Source organism: Eptatretus burgeri, chromosome 6 (assembly GCF_056783735.1).
Source record: "Eptatretus burgeri isolate ZD-2024b chromosome 6, Ebu_testis_v1, whole genome shotgun sequence".
Classification (NCBI taxonomy): domain Eukaryota; kingdom Metazoa; phylum Chordata; class Myxini; order Myxiniformes; family Myxinidae; genus Eptatretus; species Eptatretus burgeri.
In genome coordinates this window covers 91237717-91253531 of record NC_140966.1, presented here as the reverse complement: position 1 = coordinate 91253531, position 15815 = coordinate 91237717, and the positions used below count along the sequence as shown (strand labels likewise).

Here is a 15815-nt window from a genome sequence, read left to right as displayed (position 1 = left end):
GCAGTAACCATCTCCGATTTTGGAAATTCTTTCTAGAAAAAAAAGTTGACGTCATAATATCGCCGCTAATGGAAATCGTCTATACCATTATCTCCGAAACTCGGCAAACTGAATTTTGCTTGCGGGAATCAAGCCGGGCATTAGCACAGATAATTTATCGCAAACCTGATACATCACAATGACGTCATATTCGTTTTTATGACGTCATCATTAAGACGATGAGGATCCTAGCTCATTTGAGCTTGTTTTTCAAAATATTCAAGGAGATTGGAAGATGCGATGTTTCGTCGCAAGAAAAAGCGTTATTTTAAAGCAACATATACAAATTTGACCATATTTTATTTATCTTCTGGGACGTTTCGTTCTGACGGTACAGCCTCAATGAGCGAACCAAAGTCTGAAACCTCGGCCTCACGTCAGCCGTGTGCTCATATCTTAATTGTCTATTTGACATGCTACAGACACAAATGAACACTCGTTTTACTCTGTGTGTAGTTGCTCATCACATGCAGCAAATTTCACCACCCTGCGCCTTACATTTATTGTTATTTAAAAAAAAAACAAAAAACTTCTGTACACCGCCTGTAAGGCCTTGTTTTCACGTCACCGTCTACATCTTCGAATAGAAGAGACGTAATTACTCTTTTGTGGAAAACGTTTTTCGATTTTCTTTAATCCTCAAAAATAGACGGTGGTGAACACACAGACGTGTTCAAAGGTTGGCCTTTAAATCCCTTGTTAAATCGTTACACTTGTTATCATAAATCATACACGATACATAAATCGTTATTTGTGTTAAGTACACAAATACACACATGTTTTATATAGGCAGGTAGGTAGATAGGTAGGTAGGTAGATAGGTTGGGAGGTAGATAGGTAGGTAGGTAGATAGGTAGGGAGGTAGGTAGGTAGATAGGTAGGTAGGTAGATAGGTTGGGAGGTAGATAGGTAGGTAGGTAGGTAGATAGGTAGGGAGGTAGGTAGGTAGATGTTTATTTGCAAAACGTTAGTGTTGTTCACAGGTTGGCCCTCTGTTATGAGGACATTTGGACGTGTGTTCGATCTGGATGTTTAAGCTTAAATAGGGAGGAGAGGAGCAAATTGTGCCTCACAGTAACTGGCAGTTTCCCCCTACTGGGAGTGGGGTTGGAGCGTTGACAAGGAGCGGGTCGGAAGTGCAGTAAGATAACCCCCTGCATGAAGTCGGTGTGTTGAGATATTTATATATTATACGTTTTGCTTTCATCGGACGAGAATTCGTGCAGTACATTTCAGATGAGACGGCGAGCTATCGCCAGCATCCTGGCTAAATTCCAAAGTTCGTGCCTTATATTTACTGCTGGGAAGGCGATGGCTTTCCCAAAATATTGGATAAAAAAAAGAACAAGATCACGCGTTCGAACTTGAGTTGCGAAACGGAACGTCGTGACGTCACCGCCGAACAAAAGCAAACTCGTCAGCGTGCTGACGTCAGTCGTGATGGCGATGGTGATGGCGTTCGAGGTTGTTGGAGCCGCTGCGGCTGTGTTCGGTTGCGCCTTGTTTGGGATCCTCATTCAGATGCACCTCATCTGCATCGCTTACGTGTGAGAGCGGCGCACACAGTCCCCGAGGAGACATTTTATTTGGTTCATTTAATTTCCTGTCATTTGTCACAATATGGATCGTTGTCATGTTTGCAGTAATCCGTGAGGTGATTATTTGGACATTTTTCTGTGCGATGTGCGTTCTCGTACAAGGATGCGGAAGCGTCTGTTTGTTGGTGTTTATAAAAGAGAAACCGACGGCAGGAAGATAAAAAGATCGTTCGGAGAATGAACAAATCCATCACGTCTTATCATTCGTGTTTGTTGACTTCCTCACTTTAGAACCTCGTCCTTCCTCCCGCTTCTCTCAAGCTCCTCCTTGTTCCCCGCCACTCACTGTCGGCGCGCACCTCGTCACCCTCCCGCTGTCGGCACACACCTCGTCACCCTCCCGCTGTCAGCACACACCTCGTCACCCTCCCGCTGTCGGCACACACCTCGTCACCCTCCCGCTGTCGGCACACACCTCGTCACCCACCCGCTGTCGGCACACACCTCGTCACCCTCCCGCTGTCGGCACACACCTCGTCACCCTCCCGCTGTCGGCGCACACCTGGTCACCCTCCCGCTGTCGGCGCACACCTGGTCACCCTCCCGCTGTCGGCGCACACCTCGTCACCCTCCCGCTGTCGGCACACACCTCGTCACCCTCCCGCTGTCAGCACACACCTCGTCACCCTCCCGCTGTCGGCACACACCTCGTCACCCTCCCGCTGTCGGCACACACCTCGTCACCCACCCGCTGTCGGCACACACCTCGTCACCCTCCCGCTGTCGGCACACACCTGGTCACCCTCCCGCTGTCGGCGCACACCTCGTCACCCTCCCGCTGTCGGCAGACACCTCGTCACCCTCCCGCTGTCGGCAGACACCTCGTCACCCTCCCGCTGTCGGCAGACACCTCGTCACCCTCCCGCTGTCGGCAGACACCTCGTCACCCTCCCGCTGTCGGCAGACACCTCGTCACCCTCCCGCTGTCGGCACACACCTGGTCACCCTCCCGCTGTCGGCGCACACCTGGTCACCCTCCCGCTGTCGGCGCACACCTCGTCACCCTCCCGCTGTCGGCAGACACCTCGTCACCCTCCCGCTGTCGGCAGACACCTCAGCACACACCTCGTCACCCACCCGCTGTCGGCACACACCTCGTCACCCTCCCGCTGTCGGCACACACCTCGTCACCCTCCCGCTGTCGGCACACACCTCGTCACCCTCCCGCTGTCGGCACACACCTCGTCACCCTCCCGCTGTCGGCACACACCTCGTCACCCTCCCGCTGTCGGCACACACCTCGTCACCCTCCCGCTGTCGGCACACACCTCGTCACCCTCCCGCTGTCGGCACACACCTCGTCACCCTCCCGCTGTCGGCACACACCTCGTCACCCTCCCGCTGTCGGCACACACCTCGTCACCCTCCCGCTGTCGGCACACACCTCGTCACCCTCCCGCTGTCGGCACACACACCTCGTCACCCCCCCGCTGTCGGCACACACACCTCGTCACCCCCCCCCCCGCTGTCGGCACACACACCTCGTCACCCCCCCGCTGTCGGCACACACACCTCGTCACCCACCCGCTGTCGGCACACACACCTCGTCACCCACCCGCTGTCGGCACACATACCTCGTCACCCACCCGCTGTCGGCGCACACACCTCGTCACCCACCCGCTGTCGGCGCACACACCTAGTCACCCACCCGCTATCGGCGCACACACCTCGTCACCCACCCGCTGTCGGCGCACACACGTCGCCACCCTCCAGCTGTCGGCACACACGTCGCCACCCTCCAGCTGTCGGCACACACGTCGCCACCCTCCAGCTGTCGGCACACACGTCGCCACCCTCCAGCTGTCGGCACACACGTCGCCACCCTCCAGCTGTCGGCACACACGTCGCCACCCTCCAGCTGTCGGCACACACGTCGCCACCCTCCAGCTGTCGGCACACACGTCGCCACCCTCCCGCTGTCGGCACACACCGACGCCACCCACCCGCTGTCGGCACACACACCTAGTCACCCGCCCGCTGTCGGCACACACACCTCGTCACCCGCCCGCTGTCGGCACACACACCTCGTCGCCCGCCCGCTGTCGGCACGCACCTCGTCGTCCGCCCGCTGTAGGCGTGCACCCCGTCGCCCGCCCGCTGTAGGCGTGCACCTCGTCCCTCGCCCGCTCTAGGCGTGCACCTCGTGCCTCACCCGCTGCCGGCACACACATCGTCGCCCACCTGCTGTCGGCGCGCTCCTTGTCCCTCGCCCGCTGCCGGCACACACATCGTCGCCCTCCTGCTGTCAGCATGTGCACCTCGTCCCTCGCCCGCTGTCGGTGTGCCTCTCGTCCCCCACTCAGCCATTGGGGTTCACCCCTTGGCCCACACTCAGCCTTCGGGGTTCCCACCTCATCCCCCGCTCAGCTGTCGGGGTGTCCCCCTCGTCCCCTGCTCAGCTGTTGTGGTGCCCTCCCCATCCCCCTCCTTTCGTCCGGGTGCCCTTCTGCTCCCCCCCCTTTTTAGTTGGTGTTTTGCGCAATCGCATAATCGGGGTTTGTTGAAAATTTGATGACAAAAGCTCAAATTGTTTAAAAAAGTTTGGCCTGCACAGTGGCGTTGAAGGTTAATGTAAATTAGTAAAGAAAAATTAAAGCGATGACAAAACCCGGCCGTCTCTTGCTGATGCGTGGTGGACGGGCTGATGAGGTCTATTTATACTCACTGACTTTGCCCTTTGACATTTTGACCCAATTATTAATTCTTCTTCTCCATATTCTTATAAGGGTTTGTTGAAAATTTGCTGTCTGGTTGTCCCCTCGTCACCCCACCTCTTTTTTTCTGGATTTCCCGTTCACCCCACCCACCCCAATCCCCACCTTTGCTGTTTGGGTTTCCTCGTCCTCCCCTCCTCTTTGCTGTCAATGTCTGTTGTGTCCCCTCTTCCTTCTCATTTTCTGTCTCGTCCCCCCCCTACTCCTTTAGGTGGCTCTCGCATTCCCCTCCCCTTTACCCCTCCTCCCCTCCCCATTGCTGTTTCGGTGCTCCCTCATCCCCACTCCCCTTTGCAGTCTACATGCCTGTCGTCTGTCCTGTCCTCTCCCCCCCCGCCCCCCACGCCCCTTCCCTTCCCCTTTGCTGTGTATGTACCCCTCGTCCCCCACTTCATTGTCAGTGTACCGCTCGCCCTTCATCTCTGTGTTTGGGCTGCTCTACTACACCTCCTTCTCCCCTCCACCCCTCATTTCCCTCAGTGTTGGGGATTTTCTCCTCCCTGCCTTAGTGCTGGGGCTCCTCGAGTTTCCTTCCTTACATTACTACCTTCGTCCATCACAGATGTTTTCATCCCTGTCTCTACTGTCTGCATTGTCTGTCTTGTTTGTTTGTTTGTTTGTTTGTGATATCTCAAAAAGTTGTGGACAAATTTGAATGGAACTTGGTGGACAGGTTGGGTGTGTGACGAGGACAAATTTGTTTGATTTTGGTGAAGATCCAAATCCGGATCTGGGAGCACTCTTCTGAGTGCCCATCGAGTTTTCTTTCTTTGTTCATCCCCAGCCTCTATTCATTTCACGTAACTTGCACCTGAACTTTTATTTTGAATTTACATTTTGCTTCAAGTATTTGCTGAATGAAAGAGGAGTTACATTTCCGTCATTTTTGCGAACGTTTGCGTATGTATTTATGTGCCAGTATTTTGCTTTCTTTTCAATTTTAACTGTGTCTTTCTTTGTCATGGAAGGTTTCTAAAGATGAATAAAAGGAACACGGAGACTCCTCCCATGAAACTACCTGGTATTTCGCTGTTGAAGCCTTTAAAGGGTGTTGACCCACATCTTGAAGACAACTTGGAGACATTCTTTGAGTTGGACTATCCAGAGGTTTGATTTTTGCACTGTGCCAAGTCTCTCTCTCTCTCTCTCTCTCTCTCTCTCTCTCTCTCTCTCTCTCTGTCTGTCTGTCTGTCTGTCTGTCTGTCTGTCTGTCTGTCTGTCTGTCTGTCTGTCTGTCTGTCTGTCTGTCTTTCTCTCTTTCATCCCTGTGTGTCGTAAGAGGCGACCAGGGTTGGCGTCAGGAAGGGCATCCGGCCATAAAACATTGCCTCACAAAAAGCCAAACCCCTGCACAGCAGGGAAAAATGGCTGTAAAAACGGTCATTTTCTCTTTTTCTCTTTTTCTCTTTTTCTCTTTCTCTTTATCTTTCTCTTTCTCTCTTTCTCTCTGCCAATTACTACTCAATATTCTGTTTTTACAAGATGATAGCAAAATACTTTTGTAATTTTCCAACTAATATGGGCATGATGTTTGCAAAAGCCTCAGCATGTATATGTTCTCCACCTTTGTGATGCTGAATAGTATTGTAGTGTCAGTTTTTGAATATCCAGAAACATCCTCAACATGACCAGCTTACTGACTCCACCCCCTTTTTGAAGTAAAAATGCTGCATGTTCGAATGGAAATGATGAATCTGGTAAAGGGATGCTCACAAAGAGCTTGTTGCTTGTTGAAGTTGCTTTCCTGGTCTTTCATTGTTTTCATGAAAGTTCATGAAAGTTGCTTTCATGCGCGTCGTCGTCCAGTTGTGCAAACGACTCAGTTCATACTAAACCGGATTGCATTTCCATTATGTCTCATTTAATAATCCAGCCCTTTTTAACTTATGGGTGCACATGTTGAAGTGAAAAGACTTGCCTGTCGTTGCTCTGTGTGTTTTCTGAACCATTCTTGTGAAAGTGTCAAAGTGAAGTTTTGCTTAGTGAACATCCTCCACTTGTGGACTTGTAGAGGAAGTACATTCTATGCTTCCTCTACAAGTTGTGAAACAATGTTCGGATTTCACTGTTGTATTTTCAAAGACCGATGCGAATTATTTCTTTATTTTTAATGCTCAAAGTCAATATACCGCAACAATTCAAAACATCTTGCACATATTGATACAGGATAACTTGTAGTATATGCTGTTGACTACCTGTCCTTGTAGGTATGCTTGTCATTGATGGCAGCAAGAGCTGTCTTTTGGGGTTTTCTTTGCTTGCACCATGACATTAAACACTTTAAAATACATGTTGGTTCTATTGGCCGGAGGGGGGAAGGTGAGACTCATAGATTATTCTTATCAGAGCAATGCCGAAAGCTTAGCTGCAGTTAATTAACTAGGCAACCCCAGGAAATGCCAATGGCTTTGGGCAGAAGAGCACCTGGGTAGGATTGTGAAATCCTTGATGTTTCACTGTTGTCACTGTCACTTGTGAAACAAATTGTCACTGTAGATCAATCAATGGCATCCACATAAGACTTGCTGCTGCCTTGTGAACAAAGGTTTTTGAATCAAAGGCGACAAGAAGGCAAACTTTATAGGAGACCATGCTGCAGGAGTTGCGACCATTCCAGAATTCACTTCTTGTCTTTCACATTCTTATGATAACACTCTTAAAGCTACAAGGACAGAGTAGATTTGAATGTGGAAACAAAGGGAGAAAACTCTTACATTGCAAAAGTCTAATCAAAGTCGCAGCAATGATGTGAGAACTATCCGTTGACCAGGAACAAGTGAAGAACTTGCATACAACTTTGAAGATCAAAATGTTGAAATACTTGGCATTCAAGAACATTGAACAGAGCAAAAGAGAACAAATTAAATACAAAAATATTATTAGGACCACTCGAATCACTTCCTCCACATGGTCAAATTATATGGGGGCTGCTGCAGGATGTGTTGGAATACTCCTGAGTAAAAAGGCACTTAAAGTTTTATTAATCGTTTACTTCTTTAATGAAAGAATAGGTATTGCAAATTTCTTGGGAAACGCAGCAATGACAATTATTGTCACCTGCAGTCCCACAAATGATGATGACACTGTTGAAGTGCACCACAACAGCCTGAGAAGGCTATTGGAAAAGTCTCTGCCCACACACAGCATGCTCATTACAGCAGGGGACTTCAATGCACGAGTTGGATTGTAAGACACTTGTTTTCCTTTTCATGACGTGTATTGTAATCAACAATCCCTCGTCATCCTTACAACTGAAAAGGGGCTTGAAATTACAAGGGTTACAAGGAAACTATGCGCAGGAGGAGGCCATTCGGCCCATCATGCCTGCGCCACACCAATACCAGATTTAATAAATCCATCAATACCCCTTCCCTTTATGTGCAGCCTTTTTGGCTGCTGGTTGTCTCATTGGTTAGGGGCGCGGATATGCCGCTGATACAGTGCCCCAATTACCAGTACACTGGTACTCATTTCACTGCCCTCAGAAGGATTAGAGGCTGAGTCAACCCCCTGGTGTTAATTCAGCAGCCAACGGGGCTTGAACTCAGGACCCTTGTATCCCAAGCCCCCACCCTAACCGCAAAGCCAACACCAGGTTTAAATTATATTTTTTTAATGAAAAACTTGTTAACACTCTCTTCCGAAAGAAAGAAGGAAGGACAAAGTTGGACTTACATTGACCCAAATGAAAGCAAGTTCTCTTCTTCCTTGGTAAGAAGCTTGACTATCTCCTTATTCATAAAAAAAAAACTCCAGAAATAATGTGAAATGCTGAACCATTTAATACTTTCAATATAATTGCAACAGACGATCATATAGTTATTTTAGCTTTCAATCTCAGGCTGAGAGAGAGAGAGAGAGAGAGAGAGAGAGAGAGAGAGAGAGAGAGAGAGAGAGAGAGAGAGAGAGAGAGAGAGAGAGAGAGAGAGAGAGAGAGAGAGAGAGAGAGAGAGAGAGAGAGAGAGAGAGAGAGAGAGAGAGAGAGAGAGAGAGAGAGAGAGAGAGAGAGAGAGAGAGAGAGAGAGAGAGAGAGAGAGAGAGAGAGAGAGAGAAAAAAAAAAAAAAAAAATATATATATATATATATATATATATATATTGTTGGGGGCCTCTCAGAGTGAATGCAGAATTGCAGAGGGAATATGCTGTGGAAATCCATCACCAGTTTCAGTGTCTTCTCAAAGATGCAAAAGAAAGAACAACAGTAAGATACGACTGTCCTATCTGAGCTAACCAACAAGTAGCAATGAAACGTACTAAAAAGAAAGAAAGCGAAGAAGAATTATCTTTCTAAAAATCCTAGAGTAGTGAAGGCAAGAGAAAATACTAATCAATTTTATCAAGCTTATCAACGAAACACAAAGGAAAGTAACCGCCTCAAATTATGAACAGGTGAAGGTGGCATGAAGGAAAGAGTACAATGATGCCTGGGAGAACGACCTCATCAATAAAATTGAAGAAGTAGAGAAAGCACACATTAACTGTAAGTATGAAAGGAGTTGGCGCCTTATCAATGACGGCGGAAGAAAAGCTTCCCAAAAAAATAGTGTTGAAGGAAGTACTGATGTAGAAAGGATAAAGAACTGGGACACTCATTTTCAGAATCTTCTTGGCAGTCAACCGACATGAGATGACGAGCAGGAGGAAGTCAAAACCATCTTAGAAGACCTTTGCATCAAGAGGTTTAGTTTGACGTCCTATATAATAAAACTGAAAAACACGGTAGGTACGTGAAGCCAAAAAAACATACAGAAGAGAGGTGTTTGTTTGTCATCAACTGTGATGTGTACCGTATAGTGCCACCCGGTGTTGATGGTGGGGGAGAGTATTACAAGTCTGCTGTGGAGATCCTTGCAATTTTGCACTGCACACGTGGCATGATACAAGTGCCTTAATGACCCCCACCAAAGGAAGGGGGTATTACCCTCCCATAGGGGTGGGTGTTTCATTTATGAGTTCCATCCTGGGATTTCCTGCTTTTCATGTCCTGGGATTCCCTGCCTCGTTTATTTCCTGAGATTTTTGGGGGATTCATGCATGTTAATATTTTGAATTGATCAAAATTAAGGTTTTTCATTTTCATGGCGTATCTAGTTATCGAGTTCCGTTGATTCATGGGTGACTTCTGGTGACATTCATGAAGATTTTGGTGACCCAAAGCTCAAGCAGAAACAGCTTGGTCACAGCCTTTACCCCAACCATCCAGTGCCTGCAAGATCTGCTTCTTCCTTTTCTTCCCTCAACCATACCAAGCATGGATCACTTCTCCAGACTAATTATATCTGTCCCATCCTCTTCTTCCCTCAACCATACCCAACATGGTTCACTTCTCCAGACTAATTATATCTGTCCCAAACTATACCGATTGACAAGTAATGGGAGAGAATGCAGTCCTGTCTCACACATTTTCCAATTACAAACCATTCTGTATCTCCATACTCTGTTCTTACTGTGACTTCTTGTTTAGTGTATATGCTTATCAGATATATCAGGTGCTCCGACATTCCCATTTCTGTCGGCATAATCCACATCAATTCATGATCTACACAATTGATGGCTTTGCTCTAATCTATACAACAGAAACGCACTTTCCTTTGGTATTCCTTTCCAGATTTCCGATTTGATCTGTCATCCATCTTCCTCTTCTGAAACATGCTTGCTGAACGGGCATTTCTTGCTAAATGAAGTCTTCCATTTTGTGTTGAATGATCTTCAGTAATATCTTGCTAGCATGTGAAATAAATAATGGCAATGGTTCAGTTATTTGAACATTCTCTTGCATCCCCTTTATTTGGCAGTGGTGTGAAGACTGACTGCTTCCACCTTTTAGGCCATACAATGTTGCTCCAGATCTGTACACAGATAGCTATTAAAATTTTGATTGCCTCCTCCATCCAGCCATTGGGACCATACTCTGTGCAGAGCGTTGGTGCTGCTTAAGCAGTCTCCTTGGCTATTGGACACAATTCTGGACGGGTCTCCACTCTGACACAGTATACCAGCAAGCTGGCACTCATTTTGCCGACCTCGGAAGGATGACAGGCAGAGTCAACCCCACCTGGTATTAATTCTAAGGCCGAGTGGGATTTGAATTCAGGATCCGAGGATCCCAAGCCCACCACCCTAACCATTAAGCCAACACCAGCCAGTCAAAGCAGACAAAGATCCTTTCCCAAATCTGACTGTTAAGGACCCCAATCCAAGACCTACCTTTTGAAAAAGATCTATTTTTACTTCCACTACCAAAGGTGAAGGAGGTTATGTTTTCACCCCTCTCTGTCTGTTTATGCCTGGTGTTGGCTTAATGTTTAGGGTGATGAGCTAGGGATCCTAGGATCCTGAGTTCAAATCCCCATCAGCTGTTGAATTAATACCAGGTGGGGTTGACTCTGCCTGTCATCCTTCTGAGGTCGGCAAAATGAGTGCCAGCTTGCTGGTATCTGTGTGGGAGTGGTGACCCTTCCAGAATTGTGCCCACAAGCCAAGGAGACTGCTTAAGCAACACCAACGCTCTGCACAGAGTATGGTCCCAATCTCCTCCTTCTCTCCTCTCTGTTTGTTTGTCTGTATGTCTGTCTGTTTGTGTGCAGAATATTTCAAAAACTTGTGGACGGATCCGGATGAAATTTGGTGGACACGGGTGTGTGACGAGGAAGGATTGATTCAATTTTCGTGAAGATCCGAATCCGGATCCGGATCTGATAATTTTTGAGTGATTCTTTACCATTGAGAGATAGGGCTAAACTAATATATAGCACGATATCTTGAAACGCTGCGGACGGATTTGGATTAAACTTGGTGGACAGGTTGGGTGTGTGACCACGCCGAGTTGATTTCAATTTTGGTGAAAATTTCGAGCATTATTGGATTTTTAAAGTGATTCTTCACCATTGAGAGATTGGACCAAAAACGATCTAGTACTGTTTCGCACGATATTTCAAAAATGTATTGGGCCCGATATCTTCTCGTGGATCAGGCATTACATGATGGAGGTATGCGCTTTACTGATTGCCCTTCTATTTTTTGCTGCTCTCTTCTCACTTTCTATCTCTATGCATGCCTCTTTAATATACCTCTCTTTATATTTCCTCGCTTGTCGTTGGAAGTCAACATTTCGCTGCTTAATGCCCTCTCTTGATGCACCTTTAGTTTTCATCTCTCTTCTCGTATTTGTAATAATCATTTCCTCTTCTCACAGCCATTTAACCTTCTTTTTGGTGTGTTGTTTTTGGCCTCCTCTTTTACAATGTCTTCAACCTCTTGCCAAAATTAATCTGGCATTCTGTCAACCAAGTCTAGCTCTGCCAAACATTTTTTGTTTTTTCTTTTTCACATCTGTTGCATACGAGCAAAGGTACCAAGCGTTGCCTCCCACCCCTTCCCCTCCCTCATCCCATCCTCCCCCCTCCCCCCTGCTTCCTTACACCTCACCCCTTCCCCTCCCTCCTCTCACCTCATTCCCTGCCTCCTGCCACCCCACCCCCTCCCTCCAGACCCCCACTCCATCCTTTCTCCTCCCTCCTCCCACCCCGCCCCTTCCCCTCCCCTTCCCAATCCCACCCGTTTCCCACCCCTCCCATGGCTCCAAACTCCCACCCCACCCCTTACCCTCCCTCCTCCCACCCCTTACCCTCCCTCCTCCCAACCCATCCCCCTCCCTCTGGATTCTCACCCCACCCGTTCTCTTCCCTCCCCCCACCTCCACCCTTCCCCTGCCACAAAGGAATTTTTCACAGGGTGTATATTAAAGTGTACATCTACATAATAACTTCGAAAATAAAAAAGAATTAAAAAATAAGAAAAATCTCTCAGGAGTTTCCCCAGCAGCCTCCCGACTAATTACGTACGCAGGCATTTCATGACCAAGCCGATTTTCGTCATTTCCAATGTTTATTCACTTCACATATATGACTCACATGTCCACCAGTTTGTTTGTAAGCCTTGAAAAGTCAGGCAAAAAGCAAGTTTGTTTTTTAAATTTTTATTGAAGATTTCACGATTGTCTTTCCTCTGCCATGATCGATGCGGACAAAACATGTATTACCTCGTTTCCTCATTATGGGTTGAATAAAAATGTACCTTTGTTTACTCAAAACAGTACCTTCATTTAATGATTGAGGACGCAATGTTCAGTCTTGAAATGTACACCAAAGGCCTGTGCGGTCTGTTCCAAGGCAAGGCCTTTTTGAGCAGGCCAAATCAAATGACGATTTAGACCCCAGGGAGGGAGAGCAGGCTGACTAAGGATATAGCCTGTTTTGTTTTGAATTTAATAAGCCCTTTAATTATCTTCAAAAGGGCTGTTTAAATTTACCCAATACACCCAGTTTTCATTCATGCACTCCCATGGAGTTCCTTTCATGTGCAATATGCATGCAAGGTTTTGGGCAACCAGAGGTTGGGTAACCTGCTAGTTGAAGAATATAACAAAGAAAAGCTGTCTTTAGTGGAAGAAAAGAGTCGTGGCGAAGACTGTATTCCACCAGAGCTTCTTAAACTGTGTGACGTCAACACCACCATTCTCGGCTTTGGTAATGCAGCAATAATGGAAGAATATAGGGTTGAACAAAATGGTTGATCTTGTGTATATGTGTGTGTATATATATATATATATATATATATATATATATATATATATATATATATATATATATATATATATATATATATATATTGTTATGGATGTGGAAATTTGCAATACACCAGAAAGTTCCTCAGGTTAGATATATCGATAAGTTCATGTGTAGTTAGTCCACACCCGTTGTTTAGAGGGATTATGTGTGATTCATCCGGGCTGCGACGCTTTGAGTTAGCCATTTTTCTTTCTCTATCGTTATTTTCGACCAATAAGCCCGCCAACAACTCAAACACCACCACCTTCGCCTCTTTACCTCCACAACTCCACCCCGCAAAGATCGCTTCACCGCCATTCTCAAATGACGCCCGCCAACAACCAAACCACCACAGCAAACCCCCCACCACCTTCGCCTTTCTCCTTCTACAACCAGCAACCATACCACCTTCCAACACCGAACGTCGTGCTGTCCAGGGCCCGTTCGGTGATTCTTGCCGAACGCGTCGAGCCGCGAGTACAAATGGATGCCTTTATGGGAGGGAAATCGGATCAGGAGAGGCTCATGCCCCTTTTTGCCCAACCAATGGCTAAACGTCGGGTGGTGTGGCCCTGCCCCCAAGCGCGATGCATGTGGACTCCTTTTAGGAGGGAAATCGGATCAGGAGAGGCTCACGCCCCTTTTTGCCCAACCAATGGCTAAACGTTGGGTGGCGTGGCTGTTTTTTGATCCGCGAATTAGCATACACGCTCCTCCCCCGGTCTATAAATACGCGAGCACAAGGCGACTCGCTAGTAGAGTTGGGTTGTGCTGAGCTGTGCGGTGCTGTGCTGGCTGGGCTGGTCGAGTGAAGACGAAGGTCATCGAGGTTGTCGTTGCTGGGTCGAGGGACGAGTCGCGGAGTAAAGCAGGGATGCGGAAGAGGGCTCAGGGGCGAGAGTTTGCCGGTGTCTGTGCGGCCCCAAGGCCCTGCTACCGGGACGGAGCGTCCGCCATTCTCTCTCTCCACCCCGAGCATCAACAATTTCCCCCATCCGCGCTGAGATAGCGCCGGTAACCCTGTCCATTCCCCACCCCAACCGTGGTGTCGACCGACCAACACGTGCCTGCCCAATGCACGCCGAAAGGAGCTCACCGACCACGCCAGCAGCACGGAGTCAGGCACGTTACGCTGACATTGCGGCTCGCCCGCCATCGCGCCACGAGAGCGCGGGTAAGACCCCTTCGGTCTCGTGGACCTAGCCGCTCACCCAGGTCCCACGTACATTTGGTCCACGGACCTGTCTGCCCCCTTGCCTATGAGGGTGGCTTGTATTTGCTTTTTGTGTAAATGTGTGTACGGCGCCAGTCTTTTAAGTAAACCTGAATAAGTGCTTGTACATTGCTTTAATCGGTTGTAGCTCTGCGTTGCTTTCATTGCTTTGACTGTTATATGTGCATTCTTACTGTATGGCTGTGAATACGTGCTTGCCTTGTGTGTGTGAAATAAAAGTGCTTGTCAAATTGTTTCCCCGTTTCGTTGCGTCCTTTTCTTCGTTTGAAAGTTCCATCTTGCCTCACGTAAGGGATTGGTAGTGGGTTTAGACACCCAGTAAGTAATCTGAACTGTCGAGGTCGGCGATAACTCCGCTCGGTTATCCCCTTAGCACGGAACGAGCCGCTTAAGCGGTTCTTGTCCGGAGCCGACCTGCGGCGTGGTACAACTCCTCGGTACGCTACCCGCGCGGGTACTTAGGTATATCGACATTCGGCGATTCACCCTATTTCGCGTGGGTAGAATGCGGACTGGGTTGTGGTGAGGTTAAACTCCCACCCGTGGCTAGCTCCTCAGCGGTAGTTCCAAGAGGGTCACGACTGAATTGTCCGTTCCGGTGGGCGACGCATCGCGATTTGAGTTACGTGGCCGAATTTCGCCGGGCGGGCTGAAATTCGTAACAATATATATATATATATATATATATATATATATATATATATATATATATATATATATATATATATATATATATATATATATATATATATATATATATATATATATATATATATATATATATATATTAGCCTGGTGTTGGCGCAGTGGTTAGGGCAGCGGCTTGGGATCCAAAGGGTCCTGAGTTCAAACCCCGTTGGGCCACTGAATTAATACACCAGGGGGTTGACTCAGCCTGTCATCCTTCCGAGGTCGGCGAAGTGACTACCAGTGTACTGGGCCGGTGTATACCCCGGTTAAAATAGGTGTACCATATCCCTGTGTCATAAGAGGCGACCAGGGTTGCGTCAGGAAGGGCATCCGGCGTAAAACATGTGCCAAATCACGATGCGGATCATACGGATGATCCGCTGTGGCGACCCCAAACGGGAGCAGCCGAAAGAAGAAGAAGATATATATATATATATATATATATATATATATATATATATATATATATATGTATATATATCTTCTTCTTTTGGCTGCTCCCGTTAGGGGTCGTCGCCACAGCGGATCATAATATATATATATATATATATATATATATATATATATATATATATATATATATATATATATATATATATATATTTATTTCCGATTCCAAAATCAGATCTCGGTCTCGGCAGAAACTATCTTGATATTACCCTAATCTCAATAATTGGCAAGATCAACAATCAAATTATTTTGAACCTAATCTGTCCTGCTCTTGATCAACACCTGAGGCCAAACCAAATGAATTTTGGGTCGAAAAGACAACTTTTGGACGCATCAACTTTCAAAAAGTCTTTGACTCTCCACCGTGGCAAAATGATGAAGATCCTATCAACATATGGAATCAACTTGTGAAGGTAATTTTGAATATGTATAAGGATACAAATGCCAACATCCTCTCACCTAATGGAGAAATGCAGTTT

General features: G+C 47.2%; 1 protein-coding gene across 2 annotated transcripts in view; it reads left to right on the top strand.

The window, feature by feature from the left end:
• Window positions 1-1449: 1449 nt before the first annotated feature.
• Window positions 1450-15815, top strand: part of UGCG (UDP-glucose ceramide glucosyltransferase) — an 82441-nt gene continuing 68075 nt past the window's right edge. For both annotated transcript variants that reach the window (XM_085886179.1, XM_085886177.1), the window contains exons 1-2: window positions 1450-1586; window positions 5320-5458. In XM_085886179.1, the coding sequence (XP_085742305.1) occupies window positions 1480-1586; window positions 5320-5458 (246 nt within the window). In that variant the 5' untranslated portion in view covers window positions 1450-1479. The remainder of the gene's footprint in view (window positions 1587-5319; window positions 5459-15815) is intronic.